This window comes from Triticum aestivum, chromosome 6A (genome assembly GCF_018294505.1).
Source record: "Triticum aestivum cultivar Chinese Spring chromosome 6A, IWGSC CS RefSeq v2.1, whole genome shotgun sequence".
Lineage (NCBI taxonomy): Eukaryota > Viridiplantae > Streptophyta > Magnoliopsida > Poales > Poaceae > Triticum > Triticum aestivum.
In genome coordinates, this window is record NC_057809.1 from 1,530,202 (window position 1) to 1,553,174 (window position 22,973).

General features: G+C 42.7%; 2 protein-coding genes across 3 annotated transcripts; one reads left to right on the plus strand and one right to left on the minus strand.

Annotated features, from left to right (window-relative positions):
* Positions 1–5,125: 5,125 nt before the first annotated feature.
* On the plus strand, positions 5,126–11,821 carry LOC123129884 (probable LRR receptor-like serine/threonine-protein kinase At1g51810). The gene is made up of 12 exons (XM_044549860.1): positions 5,126–5,234; positions 5,536–6,103; positions 6,643–7,133; positions 7,772–7,916; positions 8,257–8,328; positions 8,421–8,486; positions 8,556–8,636; positions 9,238–9,392; positions 9,512–9,744; positions 9,892–10,021; positions 11,006–11,065; positions 11,151–11,821. Exons 1-12 carry the CDS (start codon positions 5,126–5,128, stop codon positions 11,819–11,821), a joined length of 2,781 nt encoding a protein of 926 aa, XP_044405795.1.
* Positions 11,822–13,845: 2,024 nt separating this feature from the next.
* On the minus strand, positions 13,846–18,710 carry LOC123131548 (LEAF RUST 10 DISEASE-RESISTANCE LOCUS RECEPTOR-LIKE PROTEIN KINASE-like 2.4). 2 transcript variants are annotated; one of them, XM_044551190.1, is made up of 5 exons: positions 17,959–18,710; positions 16,785–17,393; positions 15,837–15,875; positions 14,428–15,487; positions 13,846–14,332 (listed from the first exon to the last, which is right to left on the minus strand). In XM_044551190.1, the coding sequence occupies exons 1-5, from the start codon at positions 18,617–18,619 to the stop codon at positions 14,191–14,193; spliced, it is 2,511 nt and encodes an 836-aa protein (XP_044407125.1). In that variant the 5' UTR covers positions 18,620–18,710; the 3' UTR covers positions 13,846–14,190. The 2 variants fall into 2 exon arrangements, with proteins under 2 accessions (XP_044407125.1, XP_044407124.1); XM_044551189.1 differs by having other exon boundaries at positions 13,850–14,332; positions 16,785–16,946; positions 17,959–18,709.
* Positions 18,711–22,973: the final 4,263 nt, after the last annotated feature.

Here is a 22,973-nt window from a genome sequence, read left to right on the forward strand (position 1 = left end):
TTTTATCATTTTCTTTTTTTTAAACTGAAAAGGCGATTAGGGGGGGGGGGGTGGGTGGGTTCAGTTTGAGAATTTCAGAACCCTTTTAGTCCGGGTTGGAGCCACCAACCGGGATTAAAAGGTTAGACCCCTTTAGTTCCGGTTGGTGGCTCAACCGGGACTGAAGGTCTAACCTTTAGTTCCGGTTTGTGTCAAAAACCGGGACTAAAGGGGCTCGTGGGGCCCCGGCCTGACGCCAGTCTGCCACAACCCCTTTAGTCCAGATTTGTGACACAAACCGGAACTATATGTACACCACGAACCGAGACTAATGATGCCCGCACCCTAGCCGTCGAAAGCGAGATTAATGTTCACATTAGTACCGGGCCATAATCGAACCAGGACTAATGAGGTGAATGTAAGGTCGTTTTTCTACTAGTGCCACCCACATGAAGCAGTTGTGGTCGTCCACGAGGAGCAAGATGTACCAATGGGCTCCTCGCGTCGCTGGCGTGATGGGGCCACACTAGTCTCAGTGGACGAGCCAGAGGGGCTGCTATGCCTTGTACCGCGCCTTCTATGGAAACAACATGCGTCGCCTCGCACAACTCATCAGCATGCTCAATGTGCAGGAGTCCACGCACAAGGCTACCGCGCGCCACCTCTGCATGCCCTTGAAGTGCAGGTGTCCAAGCCAGCGCCATGCATCATACTATCAAAGACGTGACCCATGGAGAGGCACACTGGACGCACATGAAAAAAGGTAAGCCGGTACAAACTGTAGGCCAGCGTTTTACCTTCACGAGCGGACGACTGCGCTGGTCTCGGACGGTAATCGTGCACGGTGGTTGTGGATGTCATACCGTCAAGCTGACCGAGGCTCACGACCCTGCTCTTAAGTCTTGCACAAAGTTTCTTTGTAGCTCAGGCTACATGGAACCTCTTATCCTCAATCCTTCAGCCTTACTTTGAGATCCGTACTTTTCAACTAACTTATAACAAGCAGATTTTTCTTTTTTGTTTCTATAAAATGAAACAACATATGAACTTCAAACTTTGCAGATCGAACAAACATTAGAACATCAATATGTGAAAAACTTTCAGATTTTTTGGTCCGATATAAATATACAAAATGAGATTCTGTTTAACTAAAAATATTATTTTATGTATTTAAAATGCATGAAAAAATCTGAAAGTTTTTTCCCAGATTGTAGTTAAAATGTATTGTTGTTTTGCAAAATTTGAAGTTTATATGTTGTGTCGTTTGAGAGAAACAAAAAAGACAAATGCATCTGCACGGATCGCGATGCATAAATGGATGGCAAAGATAAGGGGTACCATGTAGCCTGAGCTACAGAAAACCACACTAAGGAGCGGTGATCAACAGCAAAGACAATTGTGCCACGTCCATGGATGTCCCACACATCATGGAGCTGTCCATGAAATGCACCTTGCCGGCGACCGACCAGTTTAGCTCGGCAAACGCGTCGAGGAAACCAGTCATATGGTTCATTACACCGGTGTCGATGAATGACACCTCGCCGTGCTCGACATCATCGCGGGCGGGCGTGATAACCACCCTCTCCTCCTTGAGGAAGACTTGGCCTCCCGTGTGCACGTGCCGGGTGTGCAACGTGGTCTTTGTGGTGGGCCTGGCAGTGACCGGGGGAGCCACACATTCCTAAACGTCCATGACACTCACCATCATGAGCCCAGAGCCGTTGTCCTCCTCGGCCTGGACGAGGTCTCGTCATGCTGCTTCTTGCAGCACTCACGGGCCCAGTTGCCTTTGTTGCTGCAGTGCCGACACTTCTCCTTGACGATGATGTCGTCGTTCGGACCGTGGACTGGCGGGGCCTGTTGATGAGGATTCGCACCCTTTTCTCCATCGCCGATCCGAGCAATGTGCTGGACGATCCACATCCAAGCTGATGGCGCACAAATCGCAACCGCCTGCAGGTGAGCTAAAACTTTGCTGGAAAAAACACCTATCTGCGAAGTGCTTAAGTGACGAAACTCAACGTGTCCAAGACACCTAACACCTAAGGGCTCATTCGGTTTGGAGGATTTTATAAAGTAGGAATTGGTACTAGTATAGGAATTTTATAGGATGACACTTGCCATCCTAAGGAATTGACTCGCCTCGTTCCTACACGTAAAATGAGCTTTGAGTGGATGTGTAATTTCCTTCAAAAGCATAGGAATGAATAGTATTCCTACAAAATTCCTGTACACATTTCCTACAAACCGAATGCATCTATAGAAAATTTTCCTCCGGGATCCTTATTCCTATGTGTTTCCTATGAAAATCCTCCAAACCGAATAGGCCCTAACAGAAAAACAAAGATAGGGAGGGACCCAGGGTTTGGAGACATTCTACGGTGTATCAAGTCAATTTGGACAGTTTGTTTTTGTGGTTGGACGGCCCAAATAAGGCAATACTACATTAAATTTCTAGTAGTATATTTGGGTAGTTAGGAACATTTTAGGTAGTTTGTTGTTTTATCAATCTCAGACTTCTTGGAGACAGGTGGTTGTTCCTATAATGATTGGGACGAGCCGGTGATGCCATCCCTGTTCCCACCTGAGAGGCAGATGCACTCGATTCGCGAGGTGCTGCTGCAGTTCACAAGCTGGCTCTGGTCGAGAGATGGGGCGCTGCCTGCGTCGTCCCGTTCATCGACTGGTTGAGCTCCGTTCCGTTGATATGCCATGACCTCGACAATGCTACCCAATACTTTTAGACAATACACGCATACTAGGCAACGAAAAAAATAGCACGCTATTTCGCCGTTATAGCGCGGTTATAGCATATTCAGAAGGGAGACATTACATTTTGACAAAATCGGCCACTATGGTGCTAATCATGTAATTAGCGCGCTACACACGCTATAACGTTGTAGCGTTACACGTTTTTTTTTGCGGGTGAGCATTACACGTTTTAACGTGCAGGCTATACAAAACTTAAACGCCCAAAACCAACCCACGACCACTACCTTTCCCACTCTTTTTATCTTGAAACTGTTTGAGACATTCAATTTTTATGTCCTAGATTTGGCCCTTATGCATATATTGCTTGCTCCTAGGAAAAATTTAGTTGCTTAAATACTTTATTTCTAGATATATTTGATTTTTTTTGCAAACGCTATTTTGAAATATAACACGCTATTAGCGCGCTATAACTTGTGTAGCATTTGGAGAAGGGCCTCGCTATATTTTGTAGTGTGCTAATTTTTTCGTTGGTACTAGGTAGCTCAATGAGTTCGGTCAGGATGAGGAGAAGACAAATGTACACAGTTACCATCTTTTTTTTTGAAAAGGAGGTTATCCCCCGGCCTCTGCATCGGATAGATGCATGCAGCCACTTTATTAAAAATCCGATAGAACAAAGTCTGGAGTGCAAAGTACTGCTCACAAAGCGCAGTAAAAATAAAAATTACAAGTCTCAAAGCCGCATCCGGCTTAACGAGGATCCACTAAGGACCAATCCTATGCAGTGATCGCCATCCAAACCGGTTGAAGAAAACCCGAGCTGCCATCTCCCATCGGTTGCACCCAATAGCCAGCTGCTTCCTGGAGGCCGTAGGAGTGAGTAATGACCAAGTACGGATCCATGTCGTAGCCCGGAATATAACCCGCAAGAAATTAGTCATAGTTTTTCTGTTAAAAATTATATCATTCCTATAGTTCCATATAGCCCAAATAAGTGTGCATATTCCAATCCGAATATTACGTGCGAGATGTACATTCACTCCATCAAGCCACGTCCCAAACAACATCTCTATACTATTGGGAGGTGAAATATTAAAGGCTACATGCACCGATCTCCAAAGTAACTTCGCAAGCGGGCAATCAAGAAAAATGTGTTGTATTGTTTCATCCTGATCACAATAGCAACACCTCGAGCTACCTACCCAACTCCGCCCGAGTAAGTTATCCTTGGTTAGGATCACCTGTTTGTGGACAAACCACATAAATATCTTAATTCGCAAGGGTACTTTAACTCGTCAAATATGAAGCGATCGCGGGATTGGGCCAGAGTTGATGAGATCTAAGTACATAGACTTGACTGTGAACAAACCATTATTCATGAGCTTCCATCTAAAAGAATCCTCCTCATCGGAGAGATGCACCTTCATTAGCCTCCTCACTAAGTGCAGCCAAGAGGTCCAGCGTTCCTCAACTAGAGATCTCCTGAACTGAATATTCAAGGGTACTGTCTGCATCACCGTTGCCACGTACTCTTCCTTACGTTGAGCAATATGATACAGAGACGGATACTGGAGAGCTAGCAGCCTATCACCTAACCACGTATTCTCCCAAAACCTTATTGTTGAGCCGTCCCCAACACTAAACTGCACCCTATGGAAGAAAATATCCTTCACTCACATGAGTCCCTTCCAAAACGATGAATCATTAGGATTGATTCCCAGCTACCGTCTAAGCAGACTGCTAATTCATGCGAGCCAAAGCAAAGCATCGCGTGCAATCATGGGATTGATTCCCATGTCTTGGTCAAGCTCGTGTGGGCTGCTTTGAATGAGAAATATATTCCCAGCAGAAATGATCCACGCATGATTACGTGATTAAGAAATGACCCAATTCATGGCAATGTTTACGTGATTAAGAAATGATCCTGTGATTAAGATATTCCCATGACGAGGACCAGTTTTTTTTTTTTTTTTGCATATGTGATTACATTAGCATCGTGGGCTTTGGTCTTGAATGTTTTTCTTTTATTTTAGATATGCTAATCAGAATTGGATCAAAGAAAAATGAACGTGTGCTTCCGCTATAGCTTATTGGACCGAGTTGCATGGTTGGTCAGAACGCACGAGTTCCTGCACGCTGGCTGGCGGAAACTTGCAAGTTGCAAGGACAGCCAAACAAAATTCCACGGCAAGTTGCAGTATCTCTATTAATCCCTTTGATTAATGCAAGTTGCATTTATTTGAAGGTGAATTCACCCACCGATGAACAAAACTTTAGTTTTCTTCACACCGTTAACCGGCTGCATGCGCCGATCGAGGCCAGGTCATGGGAAGCAAGCGCTAAAACGTGCTAATTAATTGTATTTTCCTCTGCTATATAACTAACTCCACAAGTCACTTGTAGCAGATACGCACGCCGTTTCTCGCTTGAAACCATGGTGATCAATTTCATTTGCTGGCCAAGTACCAAACTGGCATGGATCTTGGCGCTGCTGCTCAACCTGGTCATGATGATTCAAGTTCACGGCCAGCCTCCTTCTTCTGGTAACACAAGCCATATCCTCCTAGCTTTTCCGTTATAGATCCTAGCCTACAGTTCTTTAACCTATTCTCTATCTGCATGCAGTACAGTTGTGTTTACTTGCGCATGCAACTTAAAAGAAATCTAGCTTTACAGTAATCTGAACATCCATACATTACTATCAGCTTCTCAGTATCAGCTGATGATTTATTTTTTTCACGAATGCGCAACGCTTGTGTATCATTTCATTGATAGAATGATGCAGAATCCCAAACTGTTGGAAGTTGGAACACATGGAATTTATACATATTCTCCATTGTATAGGGTTCATAAGCATCGATTGTGGATTGAGAAACAGCAGTTCCTACAACGACAGCACCACTGGGCTACGGTTCGATCCTGACGGTAGATTTGTCGAGGGTGGCATGAGAAAACAGATGTCTCAAGAGTTTATGGCTAATGCCACAAATGAGCAACAAACAACCCTGAGGAGCTTCCCTGATGGCTCAAGGAATTGCTATACACTGCCATCCACCATTGGTAAGAAGTATCTATTGAGAGCCACGTTTACTTATGGCAACTATGATGGGTTGAACAAGACTCGGGATGGGTCACTCTTTCTTTTTGGGCTCCATATCGGCGTTAATTTCTGGGAGGCGGTGAACTTGACAAACACTAAACCATCGACTATGGTATGGAAAGAGGTGCTCACCATTGCTCCGAGCAACTTCGTGTCCATCTGCTTGGTGAACTTCAATTCAGGGATTCCCTTCATATCCTCGTTGGAGCTGAGGCCACTCGAAGATATGATGTACCCTTTTTTCAATACTTCGGTTTCAATCAGCCTTCATAGTCGATACAGATTGGGCAACATCGCCGACTATATCACAAGGTGAGATGAGGAGTCCGTCCATAATAATTTTGGAGTAGATCTAAGTCGTGCCTGCTAATGGTTTTCGATTCAGTTTGCCACCTCAATGCATATAAAGTGTTTGATCCTTTTTTTTCCTTTATCCTGCAATTGCTTCTAACAAAAAACTTATAGTAGTAAATCTCAAGGCGATGAGTAGTCAGGGCTGCTAGATCCCATACAAATTGTAAGTAAATGCCAAACGTTAACGGTACCATGTTAGCTACTCCCTCTGTTTCTCATATAAGGTATATTTGTTTTTTCAAAAGTCAAACAAGGCCGTGTTTGACCGAGTTTATAGGAAAATATATCAATATCGACAATACAAAATTTATATCATTTGATCCATCATGAAAAGTAGTTCCATATTTTATCTATTTGCTATTACAGATGTTGATTTCATTCTATAATCTCAGAAAAACATTCAAACGGAGACTTGCACAGAAAATAATAAACCTTATATTATGAAACGAAGGGAGTATTTATCTGTCTTTTTTTGTGTGTCCTTGTGTTCGATTAAGGTATCCAACGGACATTTATGACCGCTTCTGGAGAAGACAGCCCCCATTAAACCCCAGGAGGAACCTCAACACTAGCAATAAAGTGGAGAGCCTCCCCGGCAACAACTTCTTCCATATACCGTCGGTCATCATGCAAAATGCCTTGACCTCATCCATGAACTCTTCCGGGATGATCATCTCTCCGATACCTTCTCCCAATCTAGACACTAAGAGCCTGCAGCTTCTCCCAATATTTCACTTTGCCGAGATCAATGGGAGCAACCCGAACAGGAGGTTCGACATCTACAGCGACGGCGAATTGCTCTTCTCAGACTTCTCCCCTTCACGATTCCAGGTGGACAGCATGCACCAGAACGGTCGGTTCTTGCGCAACCCAAATGCATCCTTCATCCTGAAGAAGACGGCCAACTCGACACTCCAGCCGTTGATCAACGCGTTCGAGCTCTACTCCCTCGTTCGGATGGATAACCTCACTACTGACTCGGAAGATGGTAAGCTGATGTATATACTACACGTTCATTACACACTTATCATTTAGTATATGCATGGTCGTCATGCAATTTATTCACTTGGTTCAATAGCACCTCTAGCTATATGCATGCGTTTATAAAGAAATCTTAAGGACCCCTCATTAAAGTAGTAGAAACAAGTTCATCAGCCGGCTGGCTCACTAGTATACTCAACTCCTGAGTAAGCCGAAATATAAACGTCAAATTGCCAATGAGCCATGGCTAAGACCATAGTTGAGCAATGAATTCATAAATTTATTCAATTATATGAAAAGATAAATACTTGCATCTGAAAAAACTTTGCAACTGACTTAGGCTGCTGGAGATGCTTTGGCTAGGGAAAGGGGAGAGATGGGAGAAAGTTAGGGTAGCTTCTAGTATACTTCATTCATGGCAGGTATCTCCTTGTATATACGGAGACACCCCGATAAAATCAAAACCTTGAAAAATAACCTCTATCCTTAGAAATCCAATCCGGAAAATGGAAAGGATGCCCTCATATAACACAACTACTTAAGTTAATGTTTTCATCTTTTTAATACATATAAGCCCTATAACCAGAGCAACATATTCATATTTTTTATTCCGGGTTCATTTTTTCTGTGTTTTTCTTATTGTAGTCCATTACATGAAAGAAGTCAAGAAGCACTACAATTTGACACGGATAAATTGGAATGGAGATCCGTGCTCCCCTAGAGAATATTCCTGGGAAGGTTTGACTTGCGACTACTCAAAGAGCAACCAGAATCCAAGGATTGTTTCAGTGTAAGAACAAAATACCATATACATTTGAAATTAAAGCATTAGAGTTCATTTTTACAATTTAAGTGCATAAGTTTAATGCTCCACAAAAGCCCCCTCTTGATTTAAGTGTTTCTGCAAATATGTACTGTTATGTACAAATATTTTACAATGCAGACACTCGGTCATGTTTCTTATCGGCTAAGATCTTGATAACACAGATAATTTGGTTGAAATGACAATCATGTAATTTATTGTACCACCTTGACCATAGAAATAAGGTTACATAATCTTGAAAATATATGTCAGCTTGATGAAATCACTAGATTAATAGAACTTGTTGTAACATGAGTTGCTTTTGCAGAAATCTCTCTGCCACTGGGTTGAAAGGTCGATTAGCCATATCATTCATGAACATGGTATCACTAGAAAACCTGTAAGTGCTACTTACCACAATGTATTGATATGCTAGACACTTATTGCGATTATGTTGACATAATTTTGACCCTAAGCACAAAACATATATAGGGATTTATCACACAACAATTTGACGGGAGCTATTCCAGACTATCAACTAAAGTCACTCAAAATTATGTAAGTCTGATTGCATATGTGGTTGATGATATAGATTTCATATGAATAATTTTAACTATTATTTTCCAGCAACTTGTCAAACAACCAGCTCGTTGGGCCAATCCCCGACTCTATTCTTCGAAGATTCCGGGCTGGCTTGCTTGATTTAAGGTTTGGCATGCTCTATTGCGCAATTCCTTGATATATTTCTATTTCTTATCAAACTAAAAACACACCAATAAGCTCAATCCAAGGTTCATTATCACAGAAATAATTCAACATTTAGAAACAGTAGTTGCAAATATTATATAAATTATTGGTGGAAACACATTCTGTTCCTTTGGCACGCCTTGTCAAACAAGAGCTCCACATGTTCACTTTCTCCTTCTGCAATAACACACTTCCATAGCTAAACCAACTATATGCATAAACACTCATCAAATGTGATTAAGCTGTGGCACCCAATTAGTGTGCCACAAAATAGACATACTTTTGCAGTGCTTATTTATCCAAGCATACCCCGGTAACTTCAAAATGATTTATCATTTGTGAGCCTTCAATGTGATAGGCAGATAGTGACCTATTCATGATGGGATGCGATTTGAAAACCATGCAGTCTGTTAGTAAAGAGGTTGGAGGTCCTTATAAGAACTATTAGAGGATTAGTTGTGTTAGAAAACGGAGGTATGCTACAATCATAACCTTGAAGAGCTGTTGTAGCTAATATGTTTGAGAGATGATTTATAGATATGTTCTGCATTTGTGTCACAAGATTGGAAGGCAACCCCATATGCTCGAAAGTCAAAGATATGTACTGCTCAAATAAGAAGAATACCATACAAACGATGCTTATTGCAGTGACGGTTCCTGTGGTACTGGTATCCCTCCTAGTATTGATGTGCATAACCTGGAAGTTATGCTGGAAAGGTAAAATATAACTTTTACGCTCTAAAATCCCCTTTCATCGCTGCAATAAAATTAGGTAGACATTAGACAACAACTTTATAGCTAAACTTTCATGTAAACATTACTTCTTGACTATACAGGGAAGTCAGACCATGAGGATTATGCCATCTATGAAGAGGAAGCTTCCCTACATATTGACACCAAACAATTCACGTACGTAGAGCTCAAGCTCATAACAAATGACTTCCAATCAATCATTGGAAAAGGAGGTTTTGGTATTGTTTATCATGGAACACTGGAAAATGGTGATGAAGTAGCCGTTAAGGTTCTGATGGAAACATCAATAACAGAGTCAACAGACTTCCTCCCTGAGGTATAACACGAAACAAACATGGCCGAATCATGGTTTCTTCAATAGACAATACACAATAAGTCAACAAGATAAATATACCCTTTATTGAGTCCATATGCAATAAATGCAATTGGCTTGTATGTTTGGTAACTATATGTATTCCCACAGGTACAAACCTTGTCCAAAGTTCATCACAAGAATCTTGTGACTTTGAAAGGATATTGCCAAAACAAGAAGTGCCTCGCTCTCATTTATGACTTCATGTCGAGAGGGAATCTTCAACAACTCATAAGAGGAGGTTTATTTTTTAATTGTTTACCTTTTATTAATGTTTATATCAAACATAGTTGACTTGTTAAGTTGTAGTTAAATTTCTATAGAGGCTGTTTGTGACTTAAATCAATAAATTTTAACTCTCGGCCAAACCTAAAATCTGTAAAATTTAAAATGCAAGTTGGCAAATTCAAGGTTTTAATTCCTCCAAAACAAACAATCAAAACAGACACCTTGACCACATAGTTTAATTAACCCTTTAGATACAAGTACTTCTCATATTATATATGAATATATGGTGTTTTGTAGAATAATGTCAAAATCATAGGACATGTCCATAAGTACAAAAATGAACTCTAAAGTCAAAGTAGTTCAGCTTTTGACATCCTACTGTGAACATGATTTCTTGTTACAAGTGTGGCTGGTTGCCTAGACTGTTAGTTTTTACTCTAAGTAAATGCATTTGCGTTGGTGGAGCTAATTTGCTATGTATATGTAGAGTATGTAGTATGAAGTAAGTCCCTAGCTGCACATTCTTGAAGTCACAACCATGTAATGTTCGGTTAATTGTTCATAGATATATGGCTAACAAACTGAGGAAAGCATAGTCACACTCCTAGAGTCATAACAATGACATGATGGAATTGTAAGCATCTTTCGAAGATAGTTGGTTCTCTTCTGAATTTGATTTAGGTATAATAAAACTCTTCTAAAGAGAAGGAAAAGCATCAGGCGCCTCTCGAATATCAAAGCTCAGTTTTATGCAGGTTTAAGATCTTAATATATCAATTGGTTCAATGCTCAACCATTAAGGCAGTGTGCATAATTTGTTAGTATATGTAGAACATGGTAACAATAATAGTATTAATAGTGGTGGTGGTGGTGGTAGTAGTGATGGTAGAACTAGTAGTAGTAGTAATAATGGTAGTAGTACCAATAATAAAAATGTATATTTATGTGCTATACACATATCAAGGAACTTATATTAATCTTGTATTTCTTGATGCAGGAGATGACTATAGTTTGAATTGGGAACAACGACTTCATATTGCACTTGATGCTGCACAAGGTCCATATTTCAATTATTTACTAATTTTATGTATTGTATGTATGTATGCTTGTTTTGACTAAGAATGAACTTCAATAAACTATAGGGCTGGAGTATCTACACGAGTCATGCACCCCATCAATAGTTCACAGAGATGTAAAGACCCCCAACATCCTTCTAGACAAGAATCTGGTGGGGATAATATCTGATTTTGGGCTTTCCCGGGCTTTTAATGATGCTCACACACACATATCTACTGTTGCTGCTGGCACTCTTGGCTACCTCGACCCTGAGTACCATGCAACTTTCCAACTCACAGTCAAGACAGATGTTTACAGCTTCGGCATCGTGCTGTTGGAGATCATCACGGGCCAGCCCCCGGTACTGATGGAGCCTCAAACCTTTCATCTACCAAACTGGGTACGCCATAAGATTGCCATGGGCAATATTCATGACATTGTGGACAAGAGGTTGTTGGATCAGTACGATGCTGGTTCACTCCAGAGTGTGGTAGACCTCGCCATGAACTGCGTCGAAAATGCGGCCATTGACAGGCCGACCATGACTGAGGTTGTTTCAAGGCTCAAAGAGTTGTTGCCAGTAGTTTCAAGCGAAAAGTTGTCTATTTCTGCTTCAACTAGTAGTATGAACCCCATGGATGCTGAAATTCGAAGGCAATTTCAGTTGACGATTTCTGGAATAAGCAACGAGGAGAACTCCTTCCGGTCTGGTTATACCGGTGGGATGTCTGAATTAATCCCTTTATCTGGACGGTGAAAGGGAAACTCCTACTGAGTTATTGTTGCATCTGGTTAGTCCAAGTTTGGTAATCTGCTCAAATGAGTTTGGTAATCTGGTTTGTTGTTCATAAACTGTAATCGATTCATTTTATGCTTCTAGCACGTCTGTGGTGTTTTCCTTTCTGTTCTGTTTTTGTGCGAACTCCGCTACTTATTAGGAGTAATTTTCAAAAAGCTAGCATTTTCTTCATGTGAGAACTCATGATATCTTAAACAAGTTGTCTGCTCAAGCGTTGCTTATTAATAATTCTGCTTATTTATCACTAATGTGTCACGCATTGTGTGGAATAAGCTAAAAAAAATAGGTGCTACTTTTACCAAACCCTATGAACATTTCCCGAGTCATGGACCATCACAGAATTAGGAACGAGTCCGAACCTGAGCTGTAAAGAGGCCGATCCCGTTCATGGTCCCAGGCCGCCCGACGGCAGTTCCTCGACTCGGCCGCCGCCCGCTGCAGGGCCTCATCCTCGTCCCCGTTGAACACAAACTGTTGTGGCCTTGTATCCCGACAACCCCTAGCCGCCCACCTAGCGGCAGAGCGGTAACGTACGGGCTGGACGTACCGAGCGAGAGTCGCGCGTGTCGGCCCTTGGCATGTATCAACAGCCCATAACTCCTCCGTGTGTCCCTTGTCCAATAGTCTTTTTTTATCTCACACATAGTTGCATTCCCTCAAAGATAAAATCTCATGGCTCCAGATATTAACAGTACAATCGTGTATGCCATTTGGGGACGCTTTCAGTTCACGCCTCGGTTCTGAGCCACCCCGCGATATCCTGGAAGAATAATTCATCCTAACCAAGTACGGAGCACAAACTTGCACAGTGTGAAAAAATAGATATAACCTGCATGGTTTCCCTATGCACGCTTCATGTTGGCAAATCTCGCTTCCCCATCTGGTTTTCTCTCTCTCTCTGAACTCACACAATCGCAAGGAGGAAGAAGAGCAGGAGGTTTGTGCCGTGTAAAACTTGCGACTTTTCTGTTGTCTTTGCACTGAATTTATTTGCAGTACAACTGAAGAAACGGGCTCGTGGCCCCCGAACTACGTGCCACCACCGAACGTTGTGCTTGTTAAGATTAAACTATAATCTGTAATTAAGGGAAATCTCCCCTTGCCCATCGAAAGAGAAGTTGCGCCCGCACGGACGCATGTGTCCGTCGCAACCGTCGCCTCTCTCCCGTCCTCCTGGAACCGATGCATCTCTTCGGGATCATCGCATCTCTTCAGGGGATATATATACTCTCTGTAACCATCGATCAATCAATCACTTTTCGATTCAAAACAGTGCTCGTTCCATCCCACGAGCGATCGGGGGAGGCGCGAGACTCACTCCTGGTGGCTAACAACTCGAGCTAATCTCGCTGACAGAAAACCTGAAACTAACTGACGAAACTGAAGAAATTGACACTAGCTAAAACCACTGCGATGGCAGCAAAAGCAGAAACTCTGCCATGGCACAGAAAACAGCACTAGGATGCAGACTTGGGTTTATTCAACAATCACCCCCTAAATCATAGTCTTCCTACCTTATTTTCTGCATACCAATCTTCTCACGCAGCTGGATGAATCTGATGCGCCCCAAGGGTTTTTTCAGGAGGTCTGCCAGCTAGTTCTCTGTCCTGTTGAAATCAAACATTTGTTTAATCTCCATAAAAATACTTATTTAATCTCCATAATCATCTAGATGTCAGGTAGCTTACCAACAGTACCTCCCTATAAGAATGAAGTAATAAACATGTACAGCGTAAAAATTAATGATTGGTTCCATAAATATAATTCATGAGCTAATATGGTTCTTAAAAACCATGATTGGTTCTTAAAAAAACTCATGAGCTAATATGTAAGCAGTAGCAGAGTGCAAACAGCAAAAAACACAGAGATGCACAGGATCCACCATCAGGTACCACCAAACTTGAGTATAATTAGTGACTGTAGAAACAGGGTGCAGAGACTGCAATGCAGATAGAAGATGTGACATTCAAAAATAATGAGATGGAAAAATTGCATTGTTACAGCATTGGATACATCCTCGAGGCATGCTCCTTCCACCATTAATTTACCCAGTGTTACGAGTGCAAGAGAATCAACTCCTATCTATGATGAACACAAAGGTATAAATCATTGCATCTCCTTCCCAGCTGTAACCAACGTGGGAATTCATTATGCGTCAATCTTTACATGTTCCACGGACAAAGTAATAACCTTCTAACTTAAAACAGTGCTTTTGACTAATGGAACTTGGAAAATACATTTATCCTAGTTTGTTTGTTTCAGGTAGAGCCAGCCTTAAATCAAGTCTGTACATAAATGAAATATGTTTAGTGATACACCATTGAACTTTATTGCTTTGCTGAATCTAGTGCATGTTGCTTTCTCAAAGAGCCGGCAACAATTGAATGTTTTTTTGAATTCACAAGGATCTTGTCTTCAGAAATGGTACAACTTGCACTTTGTACACTCATATTGTGTGCTGAGTCGTCACTGGAACAAGACATAAATGTGTAGGTCAAGTTATTGAAAATGTCACTTCACTTAAACTAAATAAAGGAACATAAATATGTGGATAAATATCTTACAGTAGTCCATGGAAGTTTTGCTTAGGTGGCATGTCCAGTTCATCCAAGCTTCTTTCAAACATTTCTAGAACTTTGGTTATGGTAGGGCGATACATAGGTACTACTTGTATGCACCACAAGCCAATGAAGGTCATCTTTTTTGCTATTTTCTCAATTTCACTTGTGACTTCACATGCTCGCAGTCCATTATCTTGACAAAGGTGGTCATAAATCCAATCTGGAAAATATTCTTCGCTCGATTTTTCAGCCACCGATTTCACATTTTTCCTGCCCCCAACCATCTCTAACAACATCATTCCATAACTATAAACATCTGACTTGGTTGAAACAACACCAAATGTCCGAGAGTGAACTTCTGGAGCAATGAACCCAATTGTTCCTCTAGCACCAGTCATTGAAAGCTTGCTCTCTTTTGCATGACACAATTTAGCTAGACCAAAATCAGCAATCTTTGGGCAAAAATCCTTGTCTAGAAGGATATTTTGTGGCTTGATATCAAAATGAATGATCCGTGTATTACAACTATGGTGCAAGTATTCTAGGCCACGAGCAATCCCGATTGCTATCGCATAGAGCCTCTCCCATCCTAAAATTTCTTTGGGGTTCTCGGAGTAAATATACCTATCCAGGGAACCATTGGGCATGTACTCATATATAAGAGCTCGTTTTGATCCCTCCAAACAAAACCCAAATAAGCTAACAATATTAACATGAGAGGTTCTCCCAATGCTCATAACCTCGTTCACAAAATCATCCCCATTTCCTTTGCAGTCATGCAAGAATTTCACGGCAACAAGTCGATCATCATGTAGTCTTCCTTTGAAAACCACACCATAACCACCCTTTCCAAGCTCATGATTGCTAGAAGATGTTATCTTCATTACCTGTGAGTACGTGTACCTTTTGGGGGCTAGTGATCCATATGATAATATCATGGCCTCGTAATTCCTTTCAGTGCCGCTGCTAGTTCTTTTGCTGCGAGACCATAGTCTTTTCCCCTTAGGATGCCGCATCATCACACAAATGCATAGAAAGAGCAAGGCTGAAACTGCTGCTGAAACTGTCATTGAAGCAGATGTTAATCACTTCTATATATCACAAGTCATTATATAGACAGTTAAATTTGTAACACCATCAGTAGTTTCAAACATGTAAGTTTTCCTTCTGAAAGAGTACGAGGCGGAAAAGGTAGGAACAAGGTAAAGGTCATAGATTTGCTTGAAAATGACCAGTGTTGTATCATGCCCGAATAGAGAGTTGCTTGTTTCGAATTTTAATTTTAGAAACAAAGTTCAGTGCTTATAGGCAAGATAAAATTATAAAACTAGTAACATAGAAAAATATTAACCCTGATTAATCAATCACATTTAAACGGTCACATATGAAAGTATTGTGAAAGTTTATCATACCTATTAGTATTAGTATCCTTTTGCTAATCCTCTTGATACCTGAAATATCACATAATATTTAGTTCAAAAGCAACATGTCCATGGTAGTACGATATCGGTTGGCTTCTTAAAAGGAAGCGCGCTCACGCGCCCACACACACCCACACACACCATATTATAATCTTAAACATCTGCCAACGAAATATACAGAAAAAAAAGGGATACATCACAAGGTAGTGATGTGCCTGAATTACATGTCTATCTTTGTTTTGATACAATAATTAATATGAGATATTGGCCTGTTTAGATTTCATTTCTAGATGATTGTGGGAACAGTGATGTATTTGATTTTATTGGACCGTATATCAAACGCATTATCATGAAAGTTTGATGCATGTGAGACGAGAAGGTAATAAGGAGTTTTGGAAGCCTTGTTAATCTACGTCACTAGTATCTGCAAGTGTCCACAGTCAAAGCGTCATTGTCGCCGGCTTATCATTTTTTTTCTGGTGATCGCAAAATCTTGATTGGTAGATATATATTTGTGTGGAGTGCACAGATGGGAACGACCATGACATTTCCCCACTAGCAATGACCGACTGTGACAGGTCACACCTCTCTTTTTCTAGGAATAAATAATTCATATCTCACTAGTCATTTTGTGCTTCAAAATAACTGACTAGTCATTTTAATTAGATGTACTTCATATTTTTATTTCAAACCAATTCTACATGCTCAAGCTTGTTTGAACTGGGGGCTCAGACCGCAATGGCAAGCGATTTCGACCATCTAGACTAAATGAGAAAAAAAATGTTTCGTCGATGCATTTGATCCTAGTATATATGCATCTAGCACATGGCGCCCAGTAGCTGCCCAGAAAAGTATTTTATGGTTGTGTGTATCATGTGATACAGAGGCCGGGGTAATCCCCTTTTTAGAAGAAAAAAAATGACGATAGAGTGAGCTCACCACTACCAGCAGGCGGCTGCCGCCATGTCAGGAGGAAGCCATCGCTGATTAGCCCCTCATAATCACTTGCGTTCGCCTCGCCGGATGCTGCCAGTACCGGAAGGAAGATAGCATTGCATCCCTCTAAAGCATAGGCGCCGTCCCTCTCACTGTAATACCCTCCTGTGCGGACAAAGGTGTTATTACGGCATACCGTCTCCACAAGCCCTGCTCGTCTTACGGTCTCCAACGGCGGCGCCTTGGTGCAGTTGTAGAAGATGATGTTCTGATTCAAGTTGCTAATCGAGAACGGATGCCCAATTTTGGAGGAGGTGTTTGTCACCGGAACATGGCAGCGTTCGTGGCTTGAACTTTCGAAGTCTCCTAGCTTGTGGATATCGGCGACGAGCAAGGAGCCGTCGCTGTAGAATATGTTGAGGATCTGGAGCCCGAACCCGGGCTCATAGTACCAAAGGTACGGGGTGCCGTTGGTGCAGTGGACCTGGAAACCGAGTTGAGCGCACCTGTTCTCCTCCAACACCGAGACGAGCCCGAACGGAGAAGAGATGGTCAGGTTGCCGCATCGCTCGGACGAGCAGCCTTCTTGTGCTTGTGCGCCAGGTTTAATGGCTGCGATACAAGAGAGAGATATGCACAGAAGCAGCAACAGGCTGCTGCAGGTTGGGGACATTGGAGAGATAGGAGTTCTGGTGAAGTGGTAACCTATTGCGTGGATGGTACCAATACAAATAAATGGAGGTGAGGAGGAGGGCACGCTGGTAGAATGTGTCCATGCAGGGAGCTGTCAAGGGAACCTTTGCCCTCACCACATGTGAGCGAGTGGTTACCAAGGTTTTGGATTCTGAAGGAAAAAAATCTCATGGGGCACCGAGATTTCTCTGGCTACCCTGAATATATTGGACAAATATTTTTGAATGAATTTTGATTTCAAACAAAACTCAATTAACATTCAGTCAAATTCAAAACTTCAGAATTTTTTGCTGGGTAAGAGGATTCTCATGGGGTACCGAGATTCGTGGTTACGGGGCGGCAACCAAATTCTCAGCCTAGTAACCAAATCCTTGGTGGTTACAATGACAAGAAACAGCACATTGAGGAGTAATGGAAATCTGCAAAGTAGTGGACGAGAATGGAACCCGCCTAATACTAGCAATTATTTGATGAGTGAGCTTACCACTACCACCAGCGGAAGGCAGCGGCTGCCATGTGAGGAGGAAGCCATTGCTGATGAGCTCCGCGTAGTCTCCGGCGTTCGCCTCGCCAGAAGGCACCAGCACCGGCACGGCGGTGGTGTTGCAGCCCTCCAAAGCGTATCCGCTGTTCATCCCGCCTGTCGCGTTGTACCACCCTCCCGCGCGGACAAAGGTGTTGTTCCCGCACATCGTCTCCACCAGCCCAGCTCGGGCTGGTGGCGGCTTGGCGCAGTTGTAGAAGATGAGGTTCTGGTTTAGGGGGCTTATTGAGAATGGAGGCTCAATTTTGGTGGCGGCGTTGGCCATGGGGACATGGCAACCTTGGCGGCTCGAACTGTTGAAGTCCCCGAGCTTGAGGATGTCAGAAACAACCATGGAGCCGTTGTCGGGGAAGATGTTGAGGATCTGGAGTCCGTATCCAGAGTGGTACCCGAGGTACGGGACACCGTCAGTACAGTGGACCTGGAAACCCAGCTGCATACATGTGTTCTCCTCCGACCCCGAGACGAGCCCGAACGGGGTAGCAATGGTCAGGTTGCCACATCGCTCGGGTGAGCAGCCTTCTGCTTGCACGCCTGGTTTAGTGGCTGCCATAAGAAAGAAAGATACACACAGCAGCAAGAGCAAGCTGGCTAGAGACATTGAAACTACTACTGCTGCTGCTACTACTATTATTATTACGATAGGAGACCATGGGGAATGGAGGATAGAAATCTCAAAAGAGAAAAACAATTGAGGAGAGAACCCGAGGGACAAGTCTTAACCATTAATTGTTGAAGGGACGTGATGCGACTGCTAGGGGACTAAGATTGACCCGACCCAAGTGTGCTCAGCACCACTCAATTTCCAAGGGCAAACGTGTTGCAGGGGAGAAGGGAAAAACGTCTGGCTGGCTACATGTCAAGGGCTAGGATTTGAGCGATCCATGCTAGCTATATGAGAAACAGAAGTGTATATGCACACGAGTAATAGAGTTATACGGGATTTACAAACTGATGAGTTGAGAGGTTAGTTAGAAAGAAAGAATTCTAGTCAGCGTATAACTCTTTGTACATTTAGCATTATTGATATGCACACATAGGCAAGATCAATCTTGTGGGGGACATTGAAAGGGCAGTGCCATAGTACATAGGAGATCAGGTTCTGGTCGTGACTTGTGTGGATGTTAGCAAGACAAATTTAACTGGTAGGTGTTCATTGGCAAAAATAAAATATAAAAACTGGTAGGTTCTTCAGCAGTTGGATTGTTCGGAAGATATTTGTCCAGCACAACCCATGGGATGACAGTCTTGACCAGTCAATGAGGCGCCGCAGCCAAAGAAAGCGATGATTACAGGTAGCATGGACATAGACAATTTGGTGCGCTCGTCAATGGTCACAAGAGTGTCTTTGTCTTCGCTTGATGCATTTGCTTGTGTTTATAAAGTCCTGACTTGTGGCATGCTGATACCCACAAACACAAGTTCCCCATTTCACGTCCAAGATGATGCCCCCAAGAAGGAGGACGGCCCCGAAGCCTCTATCATCGTCCGATCAGAGAATCTCAAATCTAGGGTTTCCCCCTATCAGCCAGAAAGATGTGACAATGACTGCAGCCGACGATGCCTTCAACAAGGAGACGACGCCCAAGATGCTGCCATCGTCTGCCATGACCGAGGTCGACACGGTTATTACCGGCATTCGCGCGGCTGAGCCACACCGTGATGACGTGTGCAACCCTCGGATCACCGGCAGGGAACCCTCCTCCCTCGTCGACCCCTCATCACACCGTCGGTCGTCCATGAAAGCTGACGTCGGATCTGTGTGGGATCCAGATCCACGGTTGCCACCACGCCCACCATCGCCAAAGAAGTGGGTTCCCGCTAGCCATGGGGGCGAGCTCCGCCACTGCACGACCGGGGACGCCACACTGGCCGCTGCGAGCATGCTCCCCACAAGCCTCACCCCAGCCGATCCATGGGGTTTGCCGCCGCGTCCAGCGCCCCTGCCACTTCGGCGTTGAGCCCACCGCCATAACGGCCTATGCCAGCGGCAGCATCGGGAGGGAGGCTGCGTCGTGGTTGGCTGCTGGCGGCGCTTGGGATCGCCCCCTGGCGGCCCCCTGGGGAGGCGTCCAGAGGGTCCAATCGATATTTACTCATGACTTTTTGTCGCTAGTCCAACACAAGTCACGAGTTTATTTAGCACTTATGTATGGCGTGTGAGACATATTTGTTATGCTCCTGTCATTATAAAAGCAGGTATTTTTTTACGAATTTTCAGTTTTGAACTTACGTTTGGGTTAATACCCACCCATCTCAACATAACCACTTATCTATTTGCTACAATCGATCTCATGTGGGAACATATCAACCATCGGACTTCACTATTCGGCATGGATGGTGACATGGTGTGAGCTATCTCAAAAAAGAATATACCATCGGACTTCTGATCTTAACAGCTCTAAACATTTTGGTCACGTATTTCTCGATTTAACCCCATATTCTTTAGCAGGAATGATTTAATCCCACGTGCCAAAACTGTTGCAGCACACAACTAAAAAGTGTCGGTTGGCCCAACACTCCAACAGCGATGCTAAACTGTGCAGGGCTTAGATTGATTTCCAACTCTGGACTGTATGATGGATATTTCTGAAAACCAGACCAAACCAGACATTATGATCAATGTCGGGAAATAAGTACCTCTGCAGGTACTTATTAATCCAAGGACTGTATGACTTGGATATTTCTAAAAACTAGACCAAACCAGACACAACTAAAAAGTGTCGGTTGGCCCAACACTCCATGGACTGTATGACTTAGTAATCCAAGGTAGCATACCTCTGCAGGTTTCATCTAACAATCTTACCTGACAAATAAGTACCAAACAATTCAGATCAATGTCATAATTTTGTAACTATCCAAACGGGCCAGAACATGCTAATAGGGGAAACTCCAACATGCTCAAACTTCCCCACGACAATCTGTCGGGAACCATGGCATTCAAACTTAATGATCTTCAACAACTCAGAATGCTAGACATATCCTACAACCATCTCCAAGGGGGGAAAATGCCAAGAAAATGGTGTATTTGAAGACACTTCAGCAATTTCACTATGTGGCGATTGGGGGCTCTACGGAGGAGCACCAAACCTTCATATGGCCTCATGTCATGCTAGTTCTCTGAAATCAGCAAGGCAATATTATCTGATCAAAATATTGATCCTAGCATTAGCCATACTGATATACTCGATACTCACCATACGGATATACTCTGTACTCACCGAGTGGAAGAGAACAAGGGAGTCTGCATCGCAGCTTCCTTTTGGAAAGGAATTTCTCAAAGTGTCTCACAAGGATCTAGAAGAAGCCACAGAAAACTTCTCGGAGTCGAACTTGTTAGAATTAATCCGATGCACATAGTCGATCATCCGAGGACCAAGCAATTACACGAACACGGCACCGAGATTTGTTAACGAGGTTCACCATCATGGCTACATCCCCCAGGCCTAACTACAGGCGCTCCTCCCGCACTAGTAGAAAATGGGCCTTTAGTCCCAGTTCTGGAACCGGAACTAAAGGGTCGGTACTAAAGCCCCCCTCCCTTTAGTCTCGGTTCTTATACGAATCGGGACTAAAGGCCCTCGACGTGGCCACTGTCTAGAGCTCCACTTTTAGTCTAACACCAGCCGGGACTATTTTTGAAAAAAAAATGAATTTTTTCTTGATTTTTAAATTTCTGAATTATTTTATAATTTAATCTCTAATCACCCCTCATCACTATTCAATTTAATCTATAATCTATATTCTCTAATCACCCCTCAATTATTCCAAATCGTCTAACTTCTCGGCCGTTCACCCATCCTGTCACTACTCCGGCCTGAGCACGCTTAACTTTCGAGTTCTATTCCCTCTAGTTTCCAAGTCTACACTTGTTATTTTCCTGACAATAATAAGATGTCAATCCTATTAACCCTCGGGAGTTTAGCTTGAGCCTCGAAGTCACATGTTTCACTGTTTGAGTTTGAAACTATTATTCTACAAAATAATTATTATTTAGTGACTCTAATATTTCTTGAATAAGTAGTTTGACCATTGTTTGATCACAGTTTGACCAGATTTGACCAAAATTCAAAAAAGCTGAAATAATTATTTAGTAACACTAATATTCTTGAATAATTATTTAGTAACACTAATACTTCTTGAATAAGTAGTTTGACCATAGTTTGACCAGATTTAACCAAAATTAAAAAAAATGAAATTTGAGCATAACTTGTTTTCCTTTTAGAATCTGAGGATTCTAAAAATTTGCAAACAGGCCTACGGCGGTCAAAATAGGATGCGGATTTTCGTGCTGAACATTTTGATACATTATACATTTTTTCCGACATCGTATGCAAAAGTTATAGCCGTTTTACTATTTTCCTACATTTTTTGCAAAACATGTCCAAATTTAAGTTTTTAAATTTTTCTAACTAGTAGATGTAGTAATATAACTACATCTCAAAGGATTTTATTTTTTGAATTTTTTATCATTTTCTTTTGTTCTTTTCAAAACTAAAATGGCGATACGTACACGGGGGGGGGGGGGGGGGGGTAGAGTTTGAGACACGAACCCCTTTAGTCCCGGTTCGTGTCTCAAACCGGGACTAAATGTCTCATTTGAATCGGGACTAATGCCTTTAGCCGCTCGAAACGGGACTAATGCTCACATTAGTCCCGGTTCGTAACCAGGACTAATGTGTATATTGAGTTGTGATCAAAGCCCTGTTTTCTACTAGTGCCCATGACACCGCTACAATACGGCACCCTGGCCGCCCGGGCGTCGGCACATGCGTCGGCTCCCCCTTGCACACCCATGACGCTGGAGAGCTAGGGCGATAAGAGAACACCACCACACTCGACACCATGATCTTACTAGTTGGAATGATGATTCTTTTAATTTTTGGATAGAAAAAGCATTAGCATAAACAATGTTACCATTTATCCCACAATGTTTTTCTAATCTTTGAGGGAAT